Source organism: Trichomycterus rosablanca, chromosome 11 (genome assembly GCF_030014385.1).
Source record: "Trichomycterus rosablanca isolate fTriRos1 chromosome 11, fTriRos1.hap1, whole genome shotgun sequence".
NCBI classification, from domain to species: domain Eukaryota; kingdom Metazoa; phylum Chordata; class Actinopteri; order Siluriformes; family Trichomycteridae; genus Trichomycterus; species Trichomycterus rosablanca.
The window spans coordinates 31,376,407-31,397,157 of NC_085998.1; the positions used below are offsets into that span (position 1 = coordinate 31,376,407).

Genomic DNA, 20,751 nt, shown 5'->3' on the forward strand with positions numbered 1-20,751 from the left:
TTGCAATTAATCAAAAAATTTTATTAAAGTTGGAAAGTAATGTGTTTTAAACATTAATGATAAGCATCAAAACCAAGTACTCATTACAATTAGTCATCACAATAATTAATCTAAGTAATAATACAGTTTCAGTTTCTTTGTGACTTTACAAGCACAGATGTTAATGATTGTAATTTACATCATGCTCATTGACACTGGAATCAGACATGTGGTCTAGAATCACTTTTTGGTCAAATACAGCCAAGTAGGTCACATTAGAAACCCTTAGGTCAGGGCAAATCATTTAGATTATTACTTCCCAAAATACTTCAGATTACAAGCTATTGAAAGCCTAATCCATTAAAAAAGGCAGGGAAAAGAAAACACATAAAGTAGACATCACAGAGGTTTTTTAGTGCTGTCATAAGACAAGACTATAAGCTACAGTGGCAAAACGAAGATTAATTTACATCCTGGGTTGCAACATTGTTGATTCCTCACTGACAGCAGCCAGAACCACAGCAATCACCTCTGCATACACATCCAGAGGCACACTTGCTGCAGCTAGATGGACAACAGGAGCAGCAGCCTGTAAACAAAAGCAATTGTCAGTTAGTGGCCTGGATCAGAAGTTTAGGAACAAAGGTGGTAGATAATCATGCATTACATCAAGAGTGGCATATTAAAAATATAATGAATGAAGGAATATGTGCTCTAAACTCCAACACCTAACAGTTTAGCATACATGTGGGTAATAACATTATCTTTACACATATCCAATTACAATTGTATCCAATCAGTTTACAGATTATATTTGTGATTTGCACTATGATCACATAACACATGAAAAATGCCACAAAGTCTCCAAACTTACTGCATGTGGAGGCCACATGAAGGCATAAGTATTGAGAGTTGATAAACCTGTACACCACACGCAGTGTACGACTATCAAATTTAATGGCTCTTGTTTACAATAATAACTCGCCCTTGGTCTGGCAGGATATACCTTAATGTTAATGGTAATACCAAAGGAAGAAAAAAACTTACTTTTCTTGCAAGTTGTGCACTTGCAGTTTGTGCATTTGCAGGATGCACCACAGCTGCAGGTTCCACCTGTAGAAAATAAAACACCAAGATTTAAATCTCAATATAATTTTATAAAACCAAAACTCTACAGCAACAATCAGAAAATTCAAATGTACAAACTTACTCTTGGCACAGTCGCAGGGATCCATGGTTGGTAATTAGAATCCTCTGTAGATCTTTATGTTGTGTAGAGGTTATTCTCCAGGTTGTAGAAGGTTGATGATCATTGTGAGCGCCGCTGCTGTATTATAACTCTGTGTGACTGACAGCACGTGTGCAAAAACAACAGCCCCGCCCCCTCTACACTGCACATGGTGCAAACCTTCTTCACGTGCACAATTACACCATCACAACTGAGTGCAAAACCATCAACACTAATGATGCACCCGCCTCCAAACTCTCAGCTTTTGTTTACATCATTATACATAAGCACTTTTTACAATAACATCTTAAATAAATAAAAGCCTTATTTAAACCTGTTATAAAGATTTTACTTTGTAGTTATGGTTAATGTGTGTGTGTGTGTGTGAATGTGTATTCAATGTCTTTTGTTAATTATTATTAAACTTGCCTAATAATATTATACACACTTGCCCAACGAGCAGTAAAATGTTGAAAACTATTTATTTTAATCCACCAACATTGTATATTAACAAAGTATTTTCATTTGCATTTTAAAACGCTTGACTCAAATGTTGCACACGGCATTGGTAGTGGAGGCTGTGTGCGCATGCGTGTGTGTATGGAGTATGAAGTGGTGTGGAGTGCATCGAATACACAATAAGAGTCTTTGGACTCTCTGAGTTGAGTGATACTGATTAAGCGATTTCCATAAGCACAGTCTTGCCCCCAAGACTATAGGGTTAAACGCTAAACATTTTTGCTTTTGCATGGCTAGTGACACAAAACAAACTCTTACTAAATGGTAAACAAACATTACTCTTATATTTATCACTACTGTTGTCCATAAAGGCCCCCACACAAAATCTCTTTTGCCTGAGGTGATTTTTTCTCTTAACGTTTGATAGAATATAAAGGTGTTCATAAACTTTATCATAAACAACAGAGGTACACATTCCAACCATAGTTAACCACAGTACCTGTGTAAACAGGTTTTATGTCCCCACCAACCCCAGTACCTTAACCATTTGGCTCTAGGCTATCCTCATAAGAGTCATTCTATTAACTTTTTTTTTTTTTTTAATGTCATATTTTACCTATTAATGGAAAACATGTTGTAATATCACAAAAACATTATGTGCATCTTATGCTTCATTTAGCTTGAGATTTGTCATGATGTTCCTAAATGAACAGTTATTGCTGTGTCCGTTTTTTAAGTTGAGGGTGCCTTGGTTTCAAAATAATGAATAAAATCATTAAGGGCAACAACATCTATTTTTTTATTTATTTCAAAAGTTTAAATACTAAAGAAAAATAACATTTTTTAAATTGAGTTTCTCTTTTAAATAATTTAAACATCTTTATTTATTAATGTCCGCAAAAGTTCCGTCAACTAAGTTACTAACAGAATTCCACTCAGCAACTCAAAAATGGTTTGTTCTAAAACTATGTGACCAGCATTACATGATCTGGTGAATGTACTCTTATTTTTTTTAAATATTTTATCTATAATAGAACATTGTCAATGAGTATATAAATTGACCGTCAACTATGTTACATACATTGTTATGGTTACAATTTTTTTTATAATTTTAATTCAAATGTATGTTCAAATTAGACATTATTCTGTTCAAGAAATGACATGTGGTCTACCACTGAAGTTATGGGTCAAAATAGGGAAATTGTCAACTTTGTTACCTGTCAACTAAGTTACCTAGTAGTCTACATCTACTGTCCCTTTAAAATAAAAATAAAAAAATTAATGTTTGAGCTTTGCAAATAGTGAATATGTTACACTAAAGGAATATATTAACTTGAACCACTGATTGTTCTATTGAGAGAGAACATTGTTTTTGTACTTTTTTGGTGATGTGAAATGTACCCCAAATTATAGAATGACCCATAAATAGTTTTCTTTATGGCCTACCATTTGAGTTTAACCAAGTTTAGAAATAGGCTCACATTTCTCACGTACTACACCAACTATAAATACTAGTCAGTTTCATGGAATAAACTGGAAGTTTTTACTCTGATTGTCTGTGTTTAAAGAGTATCTTCCCGTGTGCACACCTAAGATAAAGAGCCGACTTCTTCTCATAATCAGCAGATGACACTGGAGTAGAAGATCTAAGCTGTTCTAAGCTGTCTTGCTTTTCTAACAACATTAATTTATACAAGTTAACAGTTTTAATTTAGTTAATGTCACCGGGCAGGAATAGACTATGTGTTAGTTATCACAGGGAAACTTTCATTCACACACATATGCCAACTTAGGGGACATGCAAAAATCATTAGAGACAGTGACCAGAGACAAGAAAAGGTACAAAAGCGAAGCTTATAGTACAATAATGTAGTTTACTGATGTAAAAACATGTATCAGATATAACAGTCCAAACAAGGTTACAAATCTGGAACTGTTTGCCACATGAATAAGCAGTTTGTTTGGAGCAAGAAAAGCAAGGCTTACGACCAGAGGCATAACACCCCTACAGTCAAGCATGAAGGTGGGTCAGTGATGATGTTGAGATTTCTCCAATGCCTTGGTATGTTCATGAATTGATTATGACAGTCATCACCAGAATCAGGATCAGAATAACATCTCAAAATCATTTCTGACCCACCTCCATGCTTGACTGTAGGGATAGTATTCTTCTAGTCATAAGCATTGCTTTTCTTGCCCCAGACAAACTGGTCATTCATGTGGCAAACAGATCCAGATTTATATCCTCAGTTTGTACAGTTATTTTTTATACATGTGTTTTACATCAGAACACTGTGTTGTTGTACTATTAGCTTTGTTAAGCAACATATTACACTGTTGTACATATTCTTCTCTGGTCACAGTTTCCAATGTGTCTTGCCCTTGTGGCATAAACTACCCCAGTCTGTAATGAAAGTTTGTGTGTATGGGTGAATGAAAGTTACCCTGTTGGCTTGGCATGTAGCCTGTTACTGTGCGTAAGTCAAGTTGTGTAATGTTGTGTAAAATAAAGACATTGTTATGGTTGTTTACGATTTAGGAAGAGTTTTTTTTGTGTTTTTAGCCATGTAAGGGAAAAATTTTTAATGTTCAACCCAATAGTTGCTATTTTGGGGTTAGCTGCCTTCCTGAAAAGACATTGCTTTGAATCAGTATGACTCAACTCAGCGAGTGCAAAGACTCTTATTGTGTTCTCGGTGCACACCACACCACATTCCACCACACCCTCACACACATGTGCACACAGCCTACACTGTCAGTGCTCTGTGCAACATTTACATTTTTGGCATTTAGCAGATGCTTTTATCTAAAGCGACTTACAGTACTGTGACAGTATACAATCTGAGCAATTGAGGGTTAAGGGCATTGCTCAAGGGCCCAACAGTGGCAACCTGGCAGTGGTGGGGCTTAAACCGGCAACCTCTGGTTACTAGTCCAGTGCCTTAACCACTAAGCTGTAACAAATGCAGTGTCTTGCCCCCAAGACTATAGGCTCCGACTGCAACGGTCGAGTTAAGCATTTTAAAATAACTGTTTTAAATAAAAATACATTTTACTTTACAAATACTGTAGGTGGATTAAAAACAAAAATCACATTTTTTTTATTGATAGGCAAGTTTGAAAAATATTATTTACATACTGTATGTTTAAAACCGACAACTTTCAAATATGAACAAAAGACATTAAATACACATTTAAAACACACAGGAAACGTAACTACAAACATCTTTATAACAAGTTTAAATAAAGGCTATTCATATGCTATTATAACACACACACACACACATACACACACAAATATATATATAATTAGTGTTGATGGTTTTGCACTCAGTTGTGATGGTGTAATTGTGCACGTGAAGAAGGTTTGCACCATGTGCAGTGTAGAGGGGGCGGGGCTGTTGTTTTTGCACACGTGCTGTCAGTCACACAGAGTTATAATACAGCAGCGGCGCTCACAATGATCATCAACCTTCTACAACCTGGAGAATAACTTCTACACAACATAAAGATCTACAGAGGATTCTAATTACAAACCATGGATCCCTGCGACTGTGCCAAGAGTAAGTTTGTACATTTAATTTTCTGATTGTTGCTGTAGAGTTTTGGTTTTATTAAATTACTTTGAGATTTAAATCTTGGTGTTTTATTTTCTTCAGGTGGAACCTGCAGCTGTGGTGCATCCTGCAAATGCACAAACTGCAAGTGCACAACCTGCAAGAAAAGTAAGTTTTTTTCTTCATTCAGTGTTACAGTTAACTGTATATTAAGCTAGACTGGGGGCGTTGGAAAATTTAGATGAGTTTTAACTGTAAACAACAGTCATTGAATTCAATGGTCGTTGGCTGCATGTGGAGTTCATCAACTACCCAACACTTAAACCCAAGGCTTAAACTGCCTTTACGTGGCCTCCACACAAGCACTACGTTTAGAGATTTTGTGGCAAATTTAATATTTTAGGTTACCAGACGACTCCTAACACAAATTAAATCTGTAAATTGATTGGATACAATTGTAATTGGATGTGTGTCTACATTACCCACATGTATGCTACACTATCAGGTGTTGTCATTTAGAGCACAACTAACCTCAGTTATTATCTTTTCAATATGCCACTCTTGATGTAAAGCGTTTGATTATCTACCACCTTTGTTACTAAACCTCTGATCCAGGCCAGTAACTGACATTTGCTTTGATGTACAGGCTGCTGCTCCTGCTGTCCATCTGGCTGCAGCAAGTGTGCCTCTGGATGTGTATGCAAAGGTGATGCCTGTGGTTCTGGCTGCTGTCAGTGAGGAATCAACAATGTTGCAACCCAGGATGTAAATTAATCTTTGTGTTGCCACTGTGGCATATAGCCTTGAATTATGTCAGCGCTAATAAACTTGTGATTTTGATGCTGGTCATAATAAAACTTGCCAACTTTAATAAAACATGTTAAGTACTTGTAGAGAGTTGCTCTTTTACGCTTTGTATATGATCCATTTTCACCTAAATTTTTAACGCAAAATTTAGCACTAGCCAATAAATCAATAAAACCTGTAACTGAAAGGATTTTTAACATATGTAACGCAAGTGAGCTATGACAGACGAGGGGCGGACACATACGCGGAGACGTACTAAACTATTATAACTAATATATTTATTAAAAACAAAGACAAAATAGAGGAATACAAACTAACATACAGAGATACACGAGACTGTTTAAACACAAGACATGTAATACACATGTAAGACACAAACTATTGAACTATGCTAAGCTAAAGACTAAACACATGAAACATGAACCTAAACCAGTGGTGGGCAAACTACGGCCCGCGGGCCACATACGGCCCGTTAGGCTGTTTAATCCGGCCCGCTGAGTATTTACAGAACTGTCCTAAAACCGCATTAATTTAATCTTTTTCCTGCACTAAACTTGCGTTTTAATTGACTCCACTAGATGGCGCAGGCCAGGCGGTTAGGTTATAAAATACAGGTCCTTCTCAAAAAATTAGCATATTGTGATAAAGTTCATTATTTTCCATAATGTAATGATAAAAATTAAACTTTCATATATTTTAGATTCATTGCACACCAACTGAAATATTTCAGGTCTTTTATTGTTTTAATACTGATGATTTTGGCATACAGCTCATGAAAACCCAAAATTCCTATCTCAAAAAATTAGCATATCATGAAAAGGTTCTCTAAACGAGCTATTAACCTAATCATCTGAATCAACGAATTAACTCTAAACACCTGCAAAAGATTCCTGAGGCTTTTAAAAACTCCCAGCCTGGTTCATTACTCAAAACTGCAATCATGGGTAAGACTGCCGACCTGACTGCTGTCCAGAAGGCCATCATTGACACCCTCAAGCAAGAGGGTAAGACACAGAAAGAAATTTCTGAACGAATAGGCTGTTCCCAGAGTGCTGTATCAAGGCACCTCAGTGGGAAGTCTGTGGGAAGGAAAAAGTGTGGCAGAAAACGCTGCACAACGAGAAGAGGTGACCGGACCCTGAGGAAGATTGTGGAGAAGGGCCGATTCCAGACCTTGGGGGACCTGCGGAAGCAGTGGACTGAGTCTGGAGTAGAAACATCCAGAGCCACCGTGCACAGGCGTGTGCAGGAAATGGGCTACAGGTGCCGCATTCCCCAGGTCAAGCCACTTTTGAACCAGAAACAGCAGCACTGGACTGTTGCTCAGTGGTCCAAAGTACTGTTTTCGGATGAAAGCAAATTTTGCATGTCATTCGGAAATCAAGGTGCCAGAGTCTGGAGGAAGACTGGGGAGAAGGAAATGCCAAAATGCCTGAAATCCAGTGTCAAGTACCCACAGTCAGTGATGGTCTGGGGTGCCATGTCAGCTGCTGGTGTTGGTCCACTGTGTTTTATCAAGGGCAGGGTCAATGCAGCTAGCTATCAGGAGATTTTGGAGCACTTCATGCTTCCATCTGCTGAAAAGCTTTATGGAGATGAAGATTTCATTTTTCAGCACGACCTGGCACCTGCTCACAGTGCCAAAACCACTGGTGAATGGTTTACTGACCATGGTATTACTGTGCTCAATTGGCCTGCCAACTCTCCTGACCTGAACCCCATAGAGAATCTGTGGGATATTGTGAAGAGAAAGTTGAGAGACACAAGACCCAACACTCTGGATGAGCTTAAGGCCGCTATCGAAGCATCCTGGGCCTCCATAACACCTCAGCAGTGCCACAGGCTGATTGCCTCCATGCCACGCCGCATTGAAGCAGTCATTTCTGCAAAAGGATTCCCGACCAAGTATTGAGTGCATAACTGAACATAATTATTTGAAGGTTGACTTTTTTTGTATTAAAAACACTTTTCTTTTATTGGTCGGATGAAATATGCTAATTTTTTGAGATAGGAATTTTGGGTTTTCATGAGCTGTATGCCAAAATCATCAGTATTCAAACAATAAAAGACCTGAAATATTTCAGTTGGTGTGCAATGAATCTAAAATATATGAAAGTTTAATTTTTATCATTACATTATGGAAAATAATGAACTTTATCACAATATGCTAATTTTTTGAGAAGGACCTGTATATAACATGTCTCACACCGTCATAGGAACATTGATTCGGCTGTTTAACATTTATTTTTATTCTTTATAATAATGAACCAGAACCATGTTTTAGGCTAAACAACATCCATAAAGAACATCATGTAATCACAGTGCAACAACATTTTCACAAAATCCATAAGCCAGAATCGATCCTGGGGCGGAAGAACACGAGCAACGCGCTCTGCCCACTGCGCTACCCAAATAGCAGTGTAGTGAACAGGTTGTTATGCTGATATAACCTGCGCACACACGGTGTACTACTTAGAATAATAACCAAACGCTTTCTAATTCCCACGGTAGCAGCAGTTTCCTTCTGTTTCATACATATCGCCCCGTCTCTGTCTCATCTGCTGCATTTCTCTCCCATACAGAACGCAGCGTTTAGTTTCCAAATAAAGAAGGATTCCATATTTTACAGGACGGTTGGCAACCCTACTATCACCCCAGCATGATCAAACCACTTGGCTGGTTTAACATAACATTACACATAAACCATTAACTTATGTTGAAAGTGCTTTAAAGGCTGAATTGGTTTTGTTTAGACGGTGATACACCAAGTTGAAACAAAAATAAAAATAATAAAAAATTCATTAAACAAAATCACATTCATGCATGTGTAAATGTGCACATAATAGGATGAGTCTGGCGTTTCATTTATTTTCAAAAATTCATCCTTTAATCACGAAAATAAAGGTTTAAATGTGAATTTATATTAGTTCAAAACCCCCACCCCCGCACCCACCCGGCCCGTCTGTCAATTTTTAAAACCCAGTGTGGCCCTTGAGCCAAAAAGTTTGCCCACCCCTGACCTAAACCCTAAGCTAAGCTAAACAGGAACTAGACAGGACTGGACAGGGCAACACAAACTAAACGGGACTACAAAGACTATACTATTTAGGGTCATTCCTACAATTCGGTGCCTTTTGTGTCCCCAGTACTGATCATTGTATTTATTAAGTAAATTTTAACAATACAATTTATTAACATCTTACAGAAATAATTAACACTTTCAAATACTAAACACTTTTCTACTCTTCCCCAACAATAAAATTACTGTATACATACTGTTTTTATCTCAGATACCAGAGGTTATCCCATGTCCCCAGTGCTGTACATTCTGATTAAGTGATGGATATATGAGGTTTAATCATGAAAATATATTTAAATACTGTTTAAAATATTTGCTTAAGTCCCTCTAAAGCTTGGATTGTTTTTCTTTATGAGTATGTCCACCCTGTTATTTCTTACTACTGTCTCTTAAAATGAAGCTGTTTTACATACTGACATCATTTCCTGGAGCTCACATTATCTCTTTGGAAAGAAAACAACTGTGGAAGATGAGTGGCTAAAATGTTGTTTTTCCACATTTTATCCTAAAAGTCTTATATGGTCAACCATAACATGGCCACCCTGTTATGGGATATATTAGAAAAAAGCAATACGATTTGATAGTTTTAAAAATAATCATACTACTTATGCTAGAATGGTTTTGCTCACTCGCTAGCTAATGGCTAATTTTATGTCAGAATGTCCACCCTGTTATGGTCCACCCTGTTACAACCTAATACGTCACAGTGTATATGAGGTGCATGTGTAATTTATAAAGCATTATTATTCAGTTTGGTTATAACAATAACAGCAATAATGATATGTGTGCATCCTTTAAAGAATGGCCTTAAGTGCAGCTGAAAGACAGAAACACAACAGTTAAGCATTTGTCCGTAACAGGGTGGACATTCTGGGTCAGAGACTGCATAAAAATGTTTTAATAAAACCTACAATTTGTGTGCTCGAGCTTGACCAATATTAGTCTGGATATAAGTATAACATTTTCATAATAAAACATGTAAAGCAAATAAAAACAGTGTTTCACTTGTAAAAAGTGTTAAGGTCCAAAAGGAATAGCTATTACTGTTTAAAAACACTGTCTAAAATGATCTTGTTTTGAGCTAATGTCCCTTTACACCAAGTTAATAAATATAATTTTGCTTACAATTAGACTGGTTTGATTATGACTTGTTTTTCTTAATAGTTCATACATTTTAATTCACCCAAAATACAGCACTAGTGGTCTTGTGCTTCTTTGTGAACTACTGGCAGATTCTGGTGTTCTGTGGAGTGGAATAATTACAATACTTTATTCTGTGGATAATGAGAATATGTGTTTTTTTTCTTTTCTTCAAGGGGTCTATATAGAACAATATGGATTCTGGCATTAATCACTGCATATCTTTTATAATCCTGGGCAAAAAGAAAAAAAAAAATTCTGCCAAATGTTTCATGTTTTATATTCTGTATTCATGATAACAGCGTCTCTGAACTCAAATTTCGTTTATTGACAGAATATTTCGGAAACTGCTCAGAACCGCAGGCAATTATTGACCTTTTAAAATAGAAAATGTACCAGACATTTAATTTTACACTTTACACTTGTACATTATATAGTGCATCTGTCACTTTATGAGTTACACTTATGATGTAGATGCACTGCGTGAGTTGTGCAACAATAACACTACAACTTACCAATAAATTGTACAAACAATATAGCTGAAACTAATCTAGTGGCAACTGAGTGTTTATTATCATTGTACATGTATTATTTACCCTAAACTTAGAACTACTGGGAATTATGGGCGGCACGGTGGCTAAGTGGCTAGCACTGTCGCCTCACAGCAAGAAGGTCCTGGGTTCGATCCCCAGGTGGGGCGGATTGGGTTTGACTGTGTTCGATATAAACTTGTGAATTGATGGATCTTGTGTAATGAATAACTACTGTTCCTGTCATGAATGTAACCAAAATTGTAAAACATGACGTTAAAATCCTAACAAAACAAACTGGGAATTACATGAAACATTTGGCAGAATGATTTTCTTTTTGCCCAGGGTTATAAAAAATATGCAGTGATTAAGGTCTCAATTAATAAAGTCGTAAAAGCAGCACAGTCACTAAGAAGCACAAGACTAATTATGGGTAAATTCAAATGTAAGAACTATTAAGAAAAACAAGTTATAATCAAACCAATCTAATTGTGGGAGAAGCACATTTATTAACCTGGTGTAAAGGGACATTAACTTAAAACAAGATGATTTTGACAGTGTTTTTTAGACAGGGATCTCTTTAAAATATACTTACTTTTACAACTAAGTGTTGCAAATTTTCACATTGAAAGTGTTTTTGGTAATGCTTAATATAAAAAGTGTTAAAGAGAAACTCTTTACAAGTACTCAGCAAATAAAAATAGATATAGGTCAAATAATGTCAAATTAAGATGGTTGACAACTACATTGTTTACAAATTTTATTAAAGTTTTGACCAACATCAAAACATAGTTTTCATGAATACAAAATGTCCATTAATAATAATACAATTTCAGTGTATTGGTTACAAGTTGAATGATTGTACATTAAACCCCATTATCCCCCACCCACTCTTTAAACAAAAGCAATTTAACATTGATAGTAATGACCAGATGAAGTTGGTCTTCCCTTTACGTTCATCAAGCAATCCAGATTTGCAATACAAGCAGCCAGGCAAAAGCCATTATTTTAGAGAAAATACCCAAAGCGGAAATGTGAATAATTGTAATACACACCATGCTCATGACACAGTCAAATTAAAAACCTTTAAGTCAAGACAAATCTTCCCAAAACACTTAAGATTACAAGATATGGAAAGCCTAATCCATTCATTAAAAATGGTAGGGGAAAAGAAACCCCAAAAAGTAGACATAATAAAGGTTTATTAGCGCCGACATGAGACAAGGGTTGCAACATTGTTGATTCCTCACTGACAGCAGCCAGAACCACAGGCATCACCTTTGCATACACATCCAGAGGCACACTTGCTGCAGCCAGATGGACAGCAGGAGCAGCAGCCTGTAAATCAAAGCAAACATCAGTTAGTGGCCTGGAACAAAGGTGGTAGATAATCAAACTCTTTACATCAAGAGTGGCATATTAAAAATATAATGAATGAAGGAATATGTGCTCTAAATGCCAACACCAACAGTTTACCATAAATGTGGGTAATGACATTATGTAGGCACATATCCAGTTACAATCCTGTCCGAACAGTTTACAGATTTAATTTGTGATATCTGTCCTGTTATCTTAAAACATGAAATTTGACACAAAGTCTTCAAACTTACAGCATGTGGAGGCCACATGAAGGCGTAAGTATTGAGAGTTGGTAGTTGCAGTGTACGACTATTCAATTTAATGGCTCTTGTTTACAATTATAACTCATCTAAATTTTTCGACGCACATAATCTTAGACTTGATATACCTTAATATTAATGGTAGTACCAAATAAATGAAAAAAAAAAACTTACTTTTCTTGCAGGTTGTGCACTTGCAGTTTGTGCATTTGCAGGATGCACCACAGCTGCAGGTTCCACCTGTAGAAAATACACCAAGATTTAAATCTCAATATAATTCAATACAACCAAAACTCCACAGCAACAATCAGAAAATTAAAAAACGAAGGCAACAAAGAGTACAAACTTACTCTTGGCACAGTCGCAGGGATCCATGGTTTGTAATTAGAATCCTCTGTAGATCTTTATGTTGTGTAGAAGTTATTCTCCAGGTTGTAGAAGGTTGATGATCATTGTGAGCGCCGCTGCTGTATTATAACTCTGTGTGACTGACAGCACGTGTGCAAAAACAACAGCCCCGCCCCCTCTACACTGCACATGGTGCAAACCTTCTTCACGTGCACAATTACACCATCACAACTGAGTGCAAAACCATCAACACTAATGATGCACCCGCCTCCAAACTCTCAGCTTTTGTTAACATCATTATACATAAGCACTTTTTAAAAATAAACCTGTTATAAGATTTTACTTTGTATTTATGGTTCTTGTGTGTGAGTAAATGTGTATTTAAAGTCATTTGTTCACATCTGAAAGTTGTCGGTGTTAAACGTATGTAAATAATATTATTCAAACTTGCCAAACGATTAATAAAAATGTTAAAAATTATTTATTTCAGTCAACTATTAATATGTATGTATGTAAAGTAAAATGTATTTTCATTTAAAACAGTTATTTTTAAATGCTTAACTTGACTGTTGCACACGGCACTGGTAGTAGAGGGTGTGTGCGCATGTGTGTGTGCGCATGTGTGTGTAGGCTGTGGTGTGGTGTGCAACGAGAACACAATAAGAGTCTTTGCACTCGCTGAGTTGAGTGATACTGATTAAGCGATTTGTAAATATACCGTGAGCAAAGGACTGCTGTAACGAGTGCAATGTCTTTTCAGAGAGGCAACTAACCCCCAAAATAGCAAATAGGGTTAAACGCTAAAAAAATTGCCACTGCATGACTAGAAACACAAAAAACTAAATGGTAAACAACCATAACAATGATTTTATTTTGCACAAAATAAAACATGACTCTTATATGTTCCTTTATTAATGTGTATCTATAAAAGTTCACTAAGGGCTGCATAGTTGTTGTGGTCAGGAACAGGCTATACATGCCAAGTCTAGCAGGGTAACCTTCTTTTAGGGTTGCCAACTTTCAGAACTGGAAATAAGGAACACTTACTTAAAAATACTTACTTAAAAATAAAAAATAAATTGTATTACATTGGGCACTGTTTGTAATAAACTTTACTGTGTGGCATCTTTTGCTGACATGTTACTTCTTTGTATTATATTTTGTTAGAATTTCATATCACATGTACACTGTCAATTAAATATTTTCTCCCAAAAAGTAGTTTAAACTAGTTTAAGTAATTTTAGTTAACCAAACTAGATTTATTCCTAGGGTAATTTTTGCTGTAGTCCAGCTTCCTTCAGTGTGGAAGTCTCAGTCTAATCTGCAGCATTTCTCTCCCATTGATAAAAATACAGAATAAAGTGTGTCCCGTATCAGTTCAGTACGAAACACCACATTTAGTTTCCAAATAAGGAACGAGTCCGTATCTTACAGGACGGTTGGCAACCCTACCTACACTTACCCATACACACAAACCTAAGGGCAATGTGTATGACAGGCCGGGGTAGTATATGCCACATTAGCAGGAGACACAAAACTTATCAGAGACAGGCAATATGTTGCTTAACAAAGCTTATGGTAAAACTGTGTAGTTTACTGATGTAAAATACTGTACTATATTAAATATAACTGTCTAAACTAAGGATACAAATCTGGAACTGTTTGAGGTGGGTCAGTGATGATGTTGGGATGTTTTTCGACATTCATACGAGAACTGGCAGTCTTGACTGTGTGACTTGTCATCATAAATTCATAGAGAATTCAAATTTAAATTCATATAAATACTTTTTAAGGAGAATTGTTATGCCTTCTGAGGTAAAAATATCCTGGAAGTGGTTCAGATTAAAACCCTGTAAAAAATCTTGGGTGGAATTTAATGGAGGAATGTGTAGCACAAGTGACAGTAGCTATTTAGAAGCTTATCAAAAGCTTGTTAGAACTGTCACACTGTTCCACCAAGTACTGCTGCTGGGTGTTGAATACTAGTGCACATTGACATTTCCAAGAGAACTAGATGTTTTTCACTTACACTTAAAATTATCTAACTTATGTTCTCAAAAACTACTTATATATATCAATAAATATTCCTCTTTTGACTCAGATTTCTTGTATATTTTCAACTCAATACACATCATAATACCTTTTGACATGAGGTTGAACATTTTCAATTGCAACTGTACATTTTGCACATTTAATCTTTGTAGAGTACACTTATATAATCCACAATGAACAATGCTTTTTGTAAATGTCCATTTGTATCCTCTTATGAATAGATTTGTTCACATTCCAGGTGGAGGGCTGACTGGCATGCAGTCGTGGGAGACTGCAATCCTAGAACCGCTGGAAATTTTGTAGCCAGGGTTATAAAAGACATACAGTGATTAGTATGTACATCCATAATGTTCTACATAGACCCCTTTTATTTAAAGAGAAATTACAAGGCATCCTAATTGTGCATTAATAGAACTCTACGGAACACTATAATTCACCAGTGGTTTATAAAGCAGCACAAGGCCATTAATGCTGTATTTTAGGTAAGTACTTCATAAGAAGTAATAATATGAAACTAAATTGTGGGCAAAGGCACATCACCTTGGTGTAAGAGAGCATTAATAATGATTTGAAGAGTTTAGCCAGTGTTAAGAATCTGTTGATACTTAATTTTTAGGTTTTAATAGTTTCTTGGGTGGTGCAATTCAACTTAAAAAAATAAAATAAAAATCTCATTTTGGTCTTGCAGCGACAGTTAACATACATTTGTTTACTATGTATCCCCTGTCCACTTAATAATTCCTTGCAACAGAAAGCAAGTCAAATGGTAATAATGACCAGATAAAGTGGGTTTTGCACTTTTTGTTAGAGTTCCAATATGTTAAAAACAGCCAAATTTGTTTTTAAATAGACACCTGAAGCAGAGGTTTTTAGGATTGCAAGACAGTGCTCATGAAAATTGGTTTCAGGTATATTGTCAAGAATAATATTGTCATGACACATTTAAGGTGGTCACATTAAAAACCTTTAGGTCAGGACAAGTCATTTAGATGACATCTTAAAATACCATCAGGCCTCTTATAAACCAAATTCATTAATACAAGGGTAGAGAAAAGAAAACACCAAGAGTAGACATCAATGGATTTTATTAACAAAAAAACAAAAAAAAGACAGTGACACGGTACAGTGGCAATACAAAGATTTACATCCTGGGTTTCAGGGTCATCAATTCCTCACTGACAGCAGCCAGAACCACAGGCATCACCTTTGCATACACATCCAGAGGCACACTTGCTGCAGCCAGATGGACAGCAGGAGCAGCAGCCTGTAAATAAAAGGAAATGCAAGTTAGCAGCCTGAATCAGAAGAAACAAAATGTAATAACTATATACACGACTTATGTAGACCCTTGCATTAAAAGCTGCATAGAACGGATGTATAGTTTATCTAAATTAACATAATTGCAGTTACTCTTTAACCTGAAGGGTAGTTAAACCCATAAAACCACATGCTACCAAATTCAACAGCTCTTATTTACTCATTCTTCTACACCTTTGGTCTGATTTGATCAGCCTGGATGTTATAGTTTACTGGAGAAGTAAAATAAATAAAAACTTACTTTTCTTGCAAGTTGTGCACTTGCAGTTTGTGCATTTGCAGGATGAACCGCAGCTGCAGGTTCCACCTGAAGAAGATCAAACACCAGCATTAAACCCTCCGCATTATTCAATAAAACCAAAACTCCACAACAACAATCCAAGATACAAGAAGCAACACAAAGTACAGACTTACCCTTAGCACATTCGCAGGGATCCATAATCGTCCGTAGATCTTTAAGTGTAATAAGAAGAACGTTGATTGTCAAAGAAGGTTAAACCTACTGAGTTCAGTGCAGCCGAGGCTGTATTTATAACGCTGTGTGGCTGACAGAACGAGCGCAAAACAGCAGCTCCGCCTCCTCTACACTGCACACGGCTTGCACCTTATTCACCCGCACAATTACACCTCCAGAACAATGCAGTCAAGCTACCCGCACTCAAAATGCAAGGGCTCCAATTGTAGGCGTATTACGGTAGTGCATTCAGAATGCTTTATACGTGTATGCACGCATGTAGACCTGATCTTATATGTTTATTAAATTAAATATTATAAAACGGATAAAATCCGGTCCTAAAATCTGATTGGCTGAGCCGCGTTCGAAGCCGTTGTAAAATCCCCGATAAACGCACACCTATGACCACCTCACATCATTCCATATTAATACGCCACTGAATGGAAAAAGTTAGTTATTTTCGCCCTCATGTTGCCTAGCAACACTGTTAATCGGACTACCTTGCGTCGCGGAAGAATGCTTTATTGTAAGTTTATACACAATAAATACATTTATGATTAAAAATTGTTGTATTTATTGTATTTTATGTTGACCGCCGTTTTATAAAAGCAATAAACCACTCGAGACCGTACGTTACTGTTAAGATTTTAGCACGGGGAAAGAAGTTTTAGGCACTCCGCTTCGCGTCGTGCCAAAAACGTCATCCCCGTGCTAAAATCACAGTAACGCACGGCCTCTCGTGGCTTATTGCTTTATTTTATATCATTTATTCCAATTTGACTTAGAACGTCAGTACCTGATAACTAATTTAACACACATCAATATATACTGCAATTTTAAACATATGCACTTGGGCCCAGTGACGGCTCCTGCCAAATCTCTCAGGGGGGGCAATTGTTGCGATGATGGCCAAGGTGACCCCTTCAATGGGTAAATTAAAGCTTAAATAATTAACATTTTAAGTCATCTGTCAGTTTGCCCTCACAAATAACTTTAAACATGGAGAGAGACCAGCTTTATAAGATCTTCATAAGATAACATTTTATTTTAGGTGCAGCAGATCCAGAATAAAGATTGGCATCTGGGCTGATGTGCAAAAATTATATTACTTACTTGTAATTTACTTGTTACTTATATGATTTTCCCCCCTTTGTAGATACTTGATGTTTAAATTTGGTCTGGGTGGCCCTAATTCTTAAGTTGCTAATTTATCCTGATGACTATGACGACTGAATGGCATTTCCCTTAATGACACGATGGAGTTGCTCCGAACTGAGGTGATGGTAGTCATGGTGACGAGATCGCTACACCAGGTTACGTGTGACGCAAGCACGTAAGTGTGAGCCCTCCCGGAACCCATAGAGATTGTATTGCAGCGCCTACAGTTCGAAAAAAAAGTGCCTTAAGACCTTAACCTGAGAGTCTATGAGAGCAATCCGGGGCGATTTTTAGTCAGACTGAAATCACCCCAAAAGGGGCAGTACTGTATGGAACACAACTCGACACTGATTGGACTACGATATTCGGAGGCAAGACAGACTGCCCAGGACAGTCACAGCTGTGATAGAAAAAATTTCTTCACTTTCGCCCTTTGGTGGTGCGTCGCCCGATCGCCCTAAGGAACGAGCCGCCCCTGCTTGGGCCTGTGTCTGTGAAAAATCTTATGTTCCCATTATTCCAACTTGACTCTATTCTAGTATATCAGACAAGTGTCCACACCAAGTTTAAAACAGATCTATGATGGAAAATTAAATTTTTGCCACACCTCAATATTTAATGTAATTATGAACACATGCACTTGGAGCTATATCTGTGAAAAATCTCATAATATGTCCATCATTTCAAGTGGACTCTATTGAATTATATAGAGTATATACAGTATAAGTGGTTACACCAAGTTCTGTAGAGGAGATTTTGTATTGGAGGTTTTGGAATGGTAACTGCAAAATGTATACTCTAATTATTATTACACCCATATAGATCAGAGCTTATTTGTTAATAAAATCCCATGATATATCAGTCATTCTGACTTCATTTTATTGTAGGATATCAGGCAAGTGTACACCAAATGTACAGTACATTTATGGTGAAGAAAACTCAACATTTCCACCATAGATCTGCTTTAAATTTGGTCATAAAACTTGTCTGATATCCTAGAATAGAATCAAGATTCTAAGATACAGCCCCAGATGCATGTGTTCATAAATATATTATAAATTGAGGTGTCTTAAATCCCCCAAAACTCTACTTCATATTTGGTGTGGTAAGTTATCAGATATTGTAGTTTTCAGTCAAGTTGGAATGAGTGATATATTATGAGGTTTAATTAACATGTAAGCTCAAGTCTACATACATGCATAAACACAGAAAGCCTTCTCAATGGGCTACCATATTACACCTAATAATTGAGCACTCGAGATGTAAGTGCGGATGAGTGCACGTAGCTTTACTGCAGTTTTGAAACTGGGTGCAAACCATCAACACTAATGATGCACCCGCCTCCAAAATCTCAGCTTTTGTTTATATCATTATACATAAGCACTTTTTTTTTAATTACACCTGAAAAGCCTTGTTTAAACCTGTAATAAAGAGTTTAATGTGTAGTTATGGTTCTTGTGTGTGAGTAAATGTGTTTTCAATGTCTTTAGTTAAGATTTCTAAGTTGTCTGTTTTTAATATATAAATGTACAGGTTATAATATTTAAATAGTACGATTTAAATGTGCCTAACAGTCAAAAAAACCTAATACAAAATGAATCAATTTAGATAATTTGTAAATTAAATGTAGTTTCATTTAAAACAGTTACTTTAAAACGCTTTAGTGAACTGTTGCACACGGCACTGGTAGTAGAGGGTGTGTGCGCATGTGTGTGTAGACTGTGGTGTGGTGTGCACCGAGAACACAATAAGAGTCTTTGCACTCGTCCAGTTGAGTGATACTGTAGAGCTACAGGACTGTAACGAGTGCAGCATCTTTTCAGAGAGGCTACCAACCCCCCCAAATAGCTAAAATTTTGCCCTTGCATGGCCAGAAACGCAAAAACTTTTCCTAAATGGTAAATAACCAAAACAATGTTTTTATTTTACATAAAATAAAATATGACACATATTTATTACTGTTTAAAAGGACCCATTTACGATTGTTATTGCTCAAGTGAAAATCACCTATACCTCCTTCATACTATGTGGATTAGAGAGATTGTTTATGTAATGAAGCTGGAAAAAAATTAGGCATTTTAGGAATGGCTGTGATTTCTCTGTAATTAATCAGATTCTGACTGTAAAGTTTGTATTTGGACTATATGCTTCGCTCTGTTTTAGGTGTGACTGTCTTGCTCCTTTTCTATATTTGGTTTATTTATGTTTATTTTTATTATTTTACTCTTTGTATTTCCCCTGGGTATTGCTTTGTAATTTGTTTCGACTATGTACACTTTGATATCCAGAATGTTTTGCTGTGTTGTTTAAAAAAAGGACCCATTTACAAAATATCATGCCTGAGGTCTTTTCAGAATCAGAATCACTTTATTTCGCCAGGCATGTTACGCATACGAGGAATTTGCTTTGGTGATACACATAATAGTCCACATAGTACACACAATACACATAATATTAAAGATAATCACACATGTATGACATGTAACATATAACATGTTTAACGGACCCGACAGCACACGGACTGTTAACCAGTATTTACCAACATTTACCCAAGAGAACAACTGTGGTTAGGAAGTGTTACAGCTCTGGGGGAAAAAGATGTTAGCGTGTCTGGATGTGTTTGTTTTTATTGTCCTGAGTCTTCTGCCAGATGGAAGAGTTTGAAAAAGGTGATGTCCAGGATTAGAGGGGCCTGCTGTAATTTTGCCGGTGCGCTTCAGCACTCTGCTGTTGTAGATGTCCTGAAGCGTTGGCAGACTACATACAATGATCCTCTCCGCTGTCCTGATTATATGCATAACATTTATGCATTCATGTTCATTTATTAAGTTCACTGACCATTTCAGTTTGGTTATGGCTGTCCTGGTCATCCAATCTACATTCTGCATCTTTTTGGAGGTAAGAGGAATCCAAATTGCAAGGAGGAGGGCATATAGAGAATATGCAAAACTCACAGTGATGTTTTAACCCAGGTCCCAGGTAAAAGATCCCTTAACTTTTTGTGCACTTTATAGTGATGTGGAT

At 36.6% G+C, this 20,751-nt stretch overlaps 4 protein-coding genes across 4 annotated transcripts; 1 reads left to right on the forward strand and 3 right to left on the reverse strand.

Annotated features, from left to right (window-relative positions):
- Window positions 1-1,327, reverse strand: LOC134323251 (metallothionein-2-like). The gene is made up of 3 exons (XM_063004704.1): window positions 1,190-1,327; window positions 1,027-1,092; window positions 1-568 (listed from the first exon to the last, which is right to left on the reverse strand). Exons 1-3 carry the CDS (start codon window positions 1,212-1,214, stop codon window positions 477-479), a joined length of 183 nt encoding a protein of 60 aa, XP_062860774.1. The 5' UTR covers window positions 1,215-1,327; the 3' UTR covers window positions 1-476.
- A 3,784-nt stretch (window positions 1,328-5,111) lies between these two features.
- On the forward strand, window positions 5,112-6,116 carry LOC134323252 (metallothionein-2). The gene is made up of 3 exons (XM_063004705.1): window positions 5,112-5,229; window positions 5,326-5,391; window positions 5,870-6,116. The coding sequence occupies exons 1-3, from the start codon at window positions 5,205-5,207 to the stop codon at window positions 5,959-5,961; spliced, it is 183 nt and encodes a 60-aa protein (XP_062860775.1). The 5' UTR covers window positions 5,112-5,204; the 3' UTR covers window positions 5,962-6,116.
- A 5,410-nt stretch (window positions 6,117-11,526) lies between these two features.
- Window positions 11,527-12,857, reverse strand: LOC134323253 (metallothionein-2). The gene is made up of 3 exons (XM_063004706.1): window positions 12,749-12,857; window positions 12,573-12,638; window positions 11,527-12,117 (listed from the first exon to the last, which is right to left on the reverse strand). The coding sequence occupies exons 1-3, from the start codon at window positions 12,771-12,773 to the stop codon at window positions 12,026-12,028; spliced, it is 183 nt and encodes a 60-aa protein (XP_062860776.1). The 5' UTR covers window positions 12,774-12,857; the 3' UTR covers window positions 11,527-12,025.
- Window positions 12,858-15,866: 3,009 nt separating this feature from the next.
- On the reverse strand, window positions 15,867-16,632 carry LOC134323255 (metallothionein-2-like). Its single transcript, XM_063004707.1, has 3 exons — window positions 16,530-16,632; window positions 16,357-16,422; window positions 15,867-16,062 (listed from the first exon to the last, which is right to left on the reverse strand). The coding sequence occupies exons 1-3, from the start codon at window positions 16,552-16,554 to the stop codon at window positions 15,971-15,973; spliced, it is 183 nt and encodes a 60-aa protein (XP_062860777.1). The 5' UTR covers window positions 16,555-16,632; the 3' UTR covers window positions 15,867-15,970.
- Window positions 16,633-20,751: the final 4,119 nt, after the last annotated feature.

What these genes read in the sequence shown, in the direction of transcription:
- LOC134323251 (XM_063004704.1), bottom strand. Translation starts at nt 1,214, where the DNA reads ATGGATCCCTGCGACTGTGCCAAGA. An exon ending in TCCCTGCGACTGTGCCAAGA is followed by an intron (nt 1,093 to 1,189) that starts GTAAGTTTGTAC and finishes TATTTTCTACAG; the next exon opens with GTGGAACCTGCAGCTGTGGT. An exon ending in GTGCACAACTTGCAAGAAAA is followed by an intron (nt 569 to 1,026) that starts GTAAGTTTTTTT and finishes TTTTGTTTACAG; the next exon opens with GCTGCTGCTCCTGTTGTCCA.
- LOC134323252 (XM_063004705.1), top strand. Translation starts at nt 5,205, where the DNA reads ATGGATCCCTGCGACTGTGCCAAGA. An exon ending in TCCCTGCGACTGTGCCAAGA is followed by an intron (nt 5,230 to 5,325) that starts GTAAGTTTGTAC and finishes TATTTTCTTCAG; the next exon opens with GTGGAACCTGCAGCTGTGGT. An exon ending in GTGCACAACCTGCAAGAAAA is followed by an intron (nt 5,392 to 5,869) that starts GTAAGTTTTTTT and finishes TTTGATGTACAG; the next exon opens with GCTGCTGCTCCTGCTGTCCA.
- LOC134323253 (XM_063004706.1), bottom strand. Translation starts at nt 12,773, where the DNA reads ATGGATCCCTGCGACTGTGCCAAGA. An exon ending in TCCCTGCGACTGTGCCAAGA is followed by an intron (nt 12,639 to 12,748) that starts GTAAGTTTGTAC and finishes TATTTTCTACAG; the next exon opens with GTGGAACCTGCAGCTGTGGT. An exon ending in GTGCACAACCTGCAAGAAAA is followed by an intron (nt 12,118 to 12,572) that starts GTAAGTTTTTTT and finishes TTTGATTTACAG; the next exon opens with GCTGCTGCTCCTGCTGTCCA.
- LOC134323255 (XM_063004707.1), bottom strand. Translation starts at nt 16,554, where the DNA reads ATGGATCCCTGCGAATGTGCTAAGG. An exon ending in TCCCTGCGAATGTGCTAAGG is followed by an intron (nt 16,423 to 16,529) that starts GTAAGTCTGTAC and finishes GATCTTCTTCAG; the next exon opens with GTGGAACCTGCAGCTGCGGT. An exon ending in GTGCACAACTTGCAAGAAAA is followed by an intron (nt 16,063 to 16,356) that starts GTAAGTTTTTAT and finishes TTTTATTTACAG; the next exon opens with GCTGCTGCTCCTGCTGTCCA.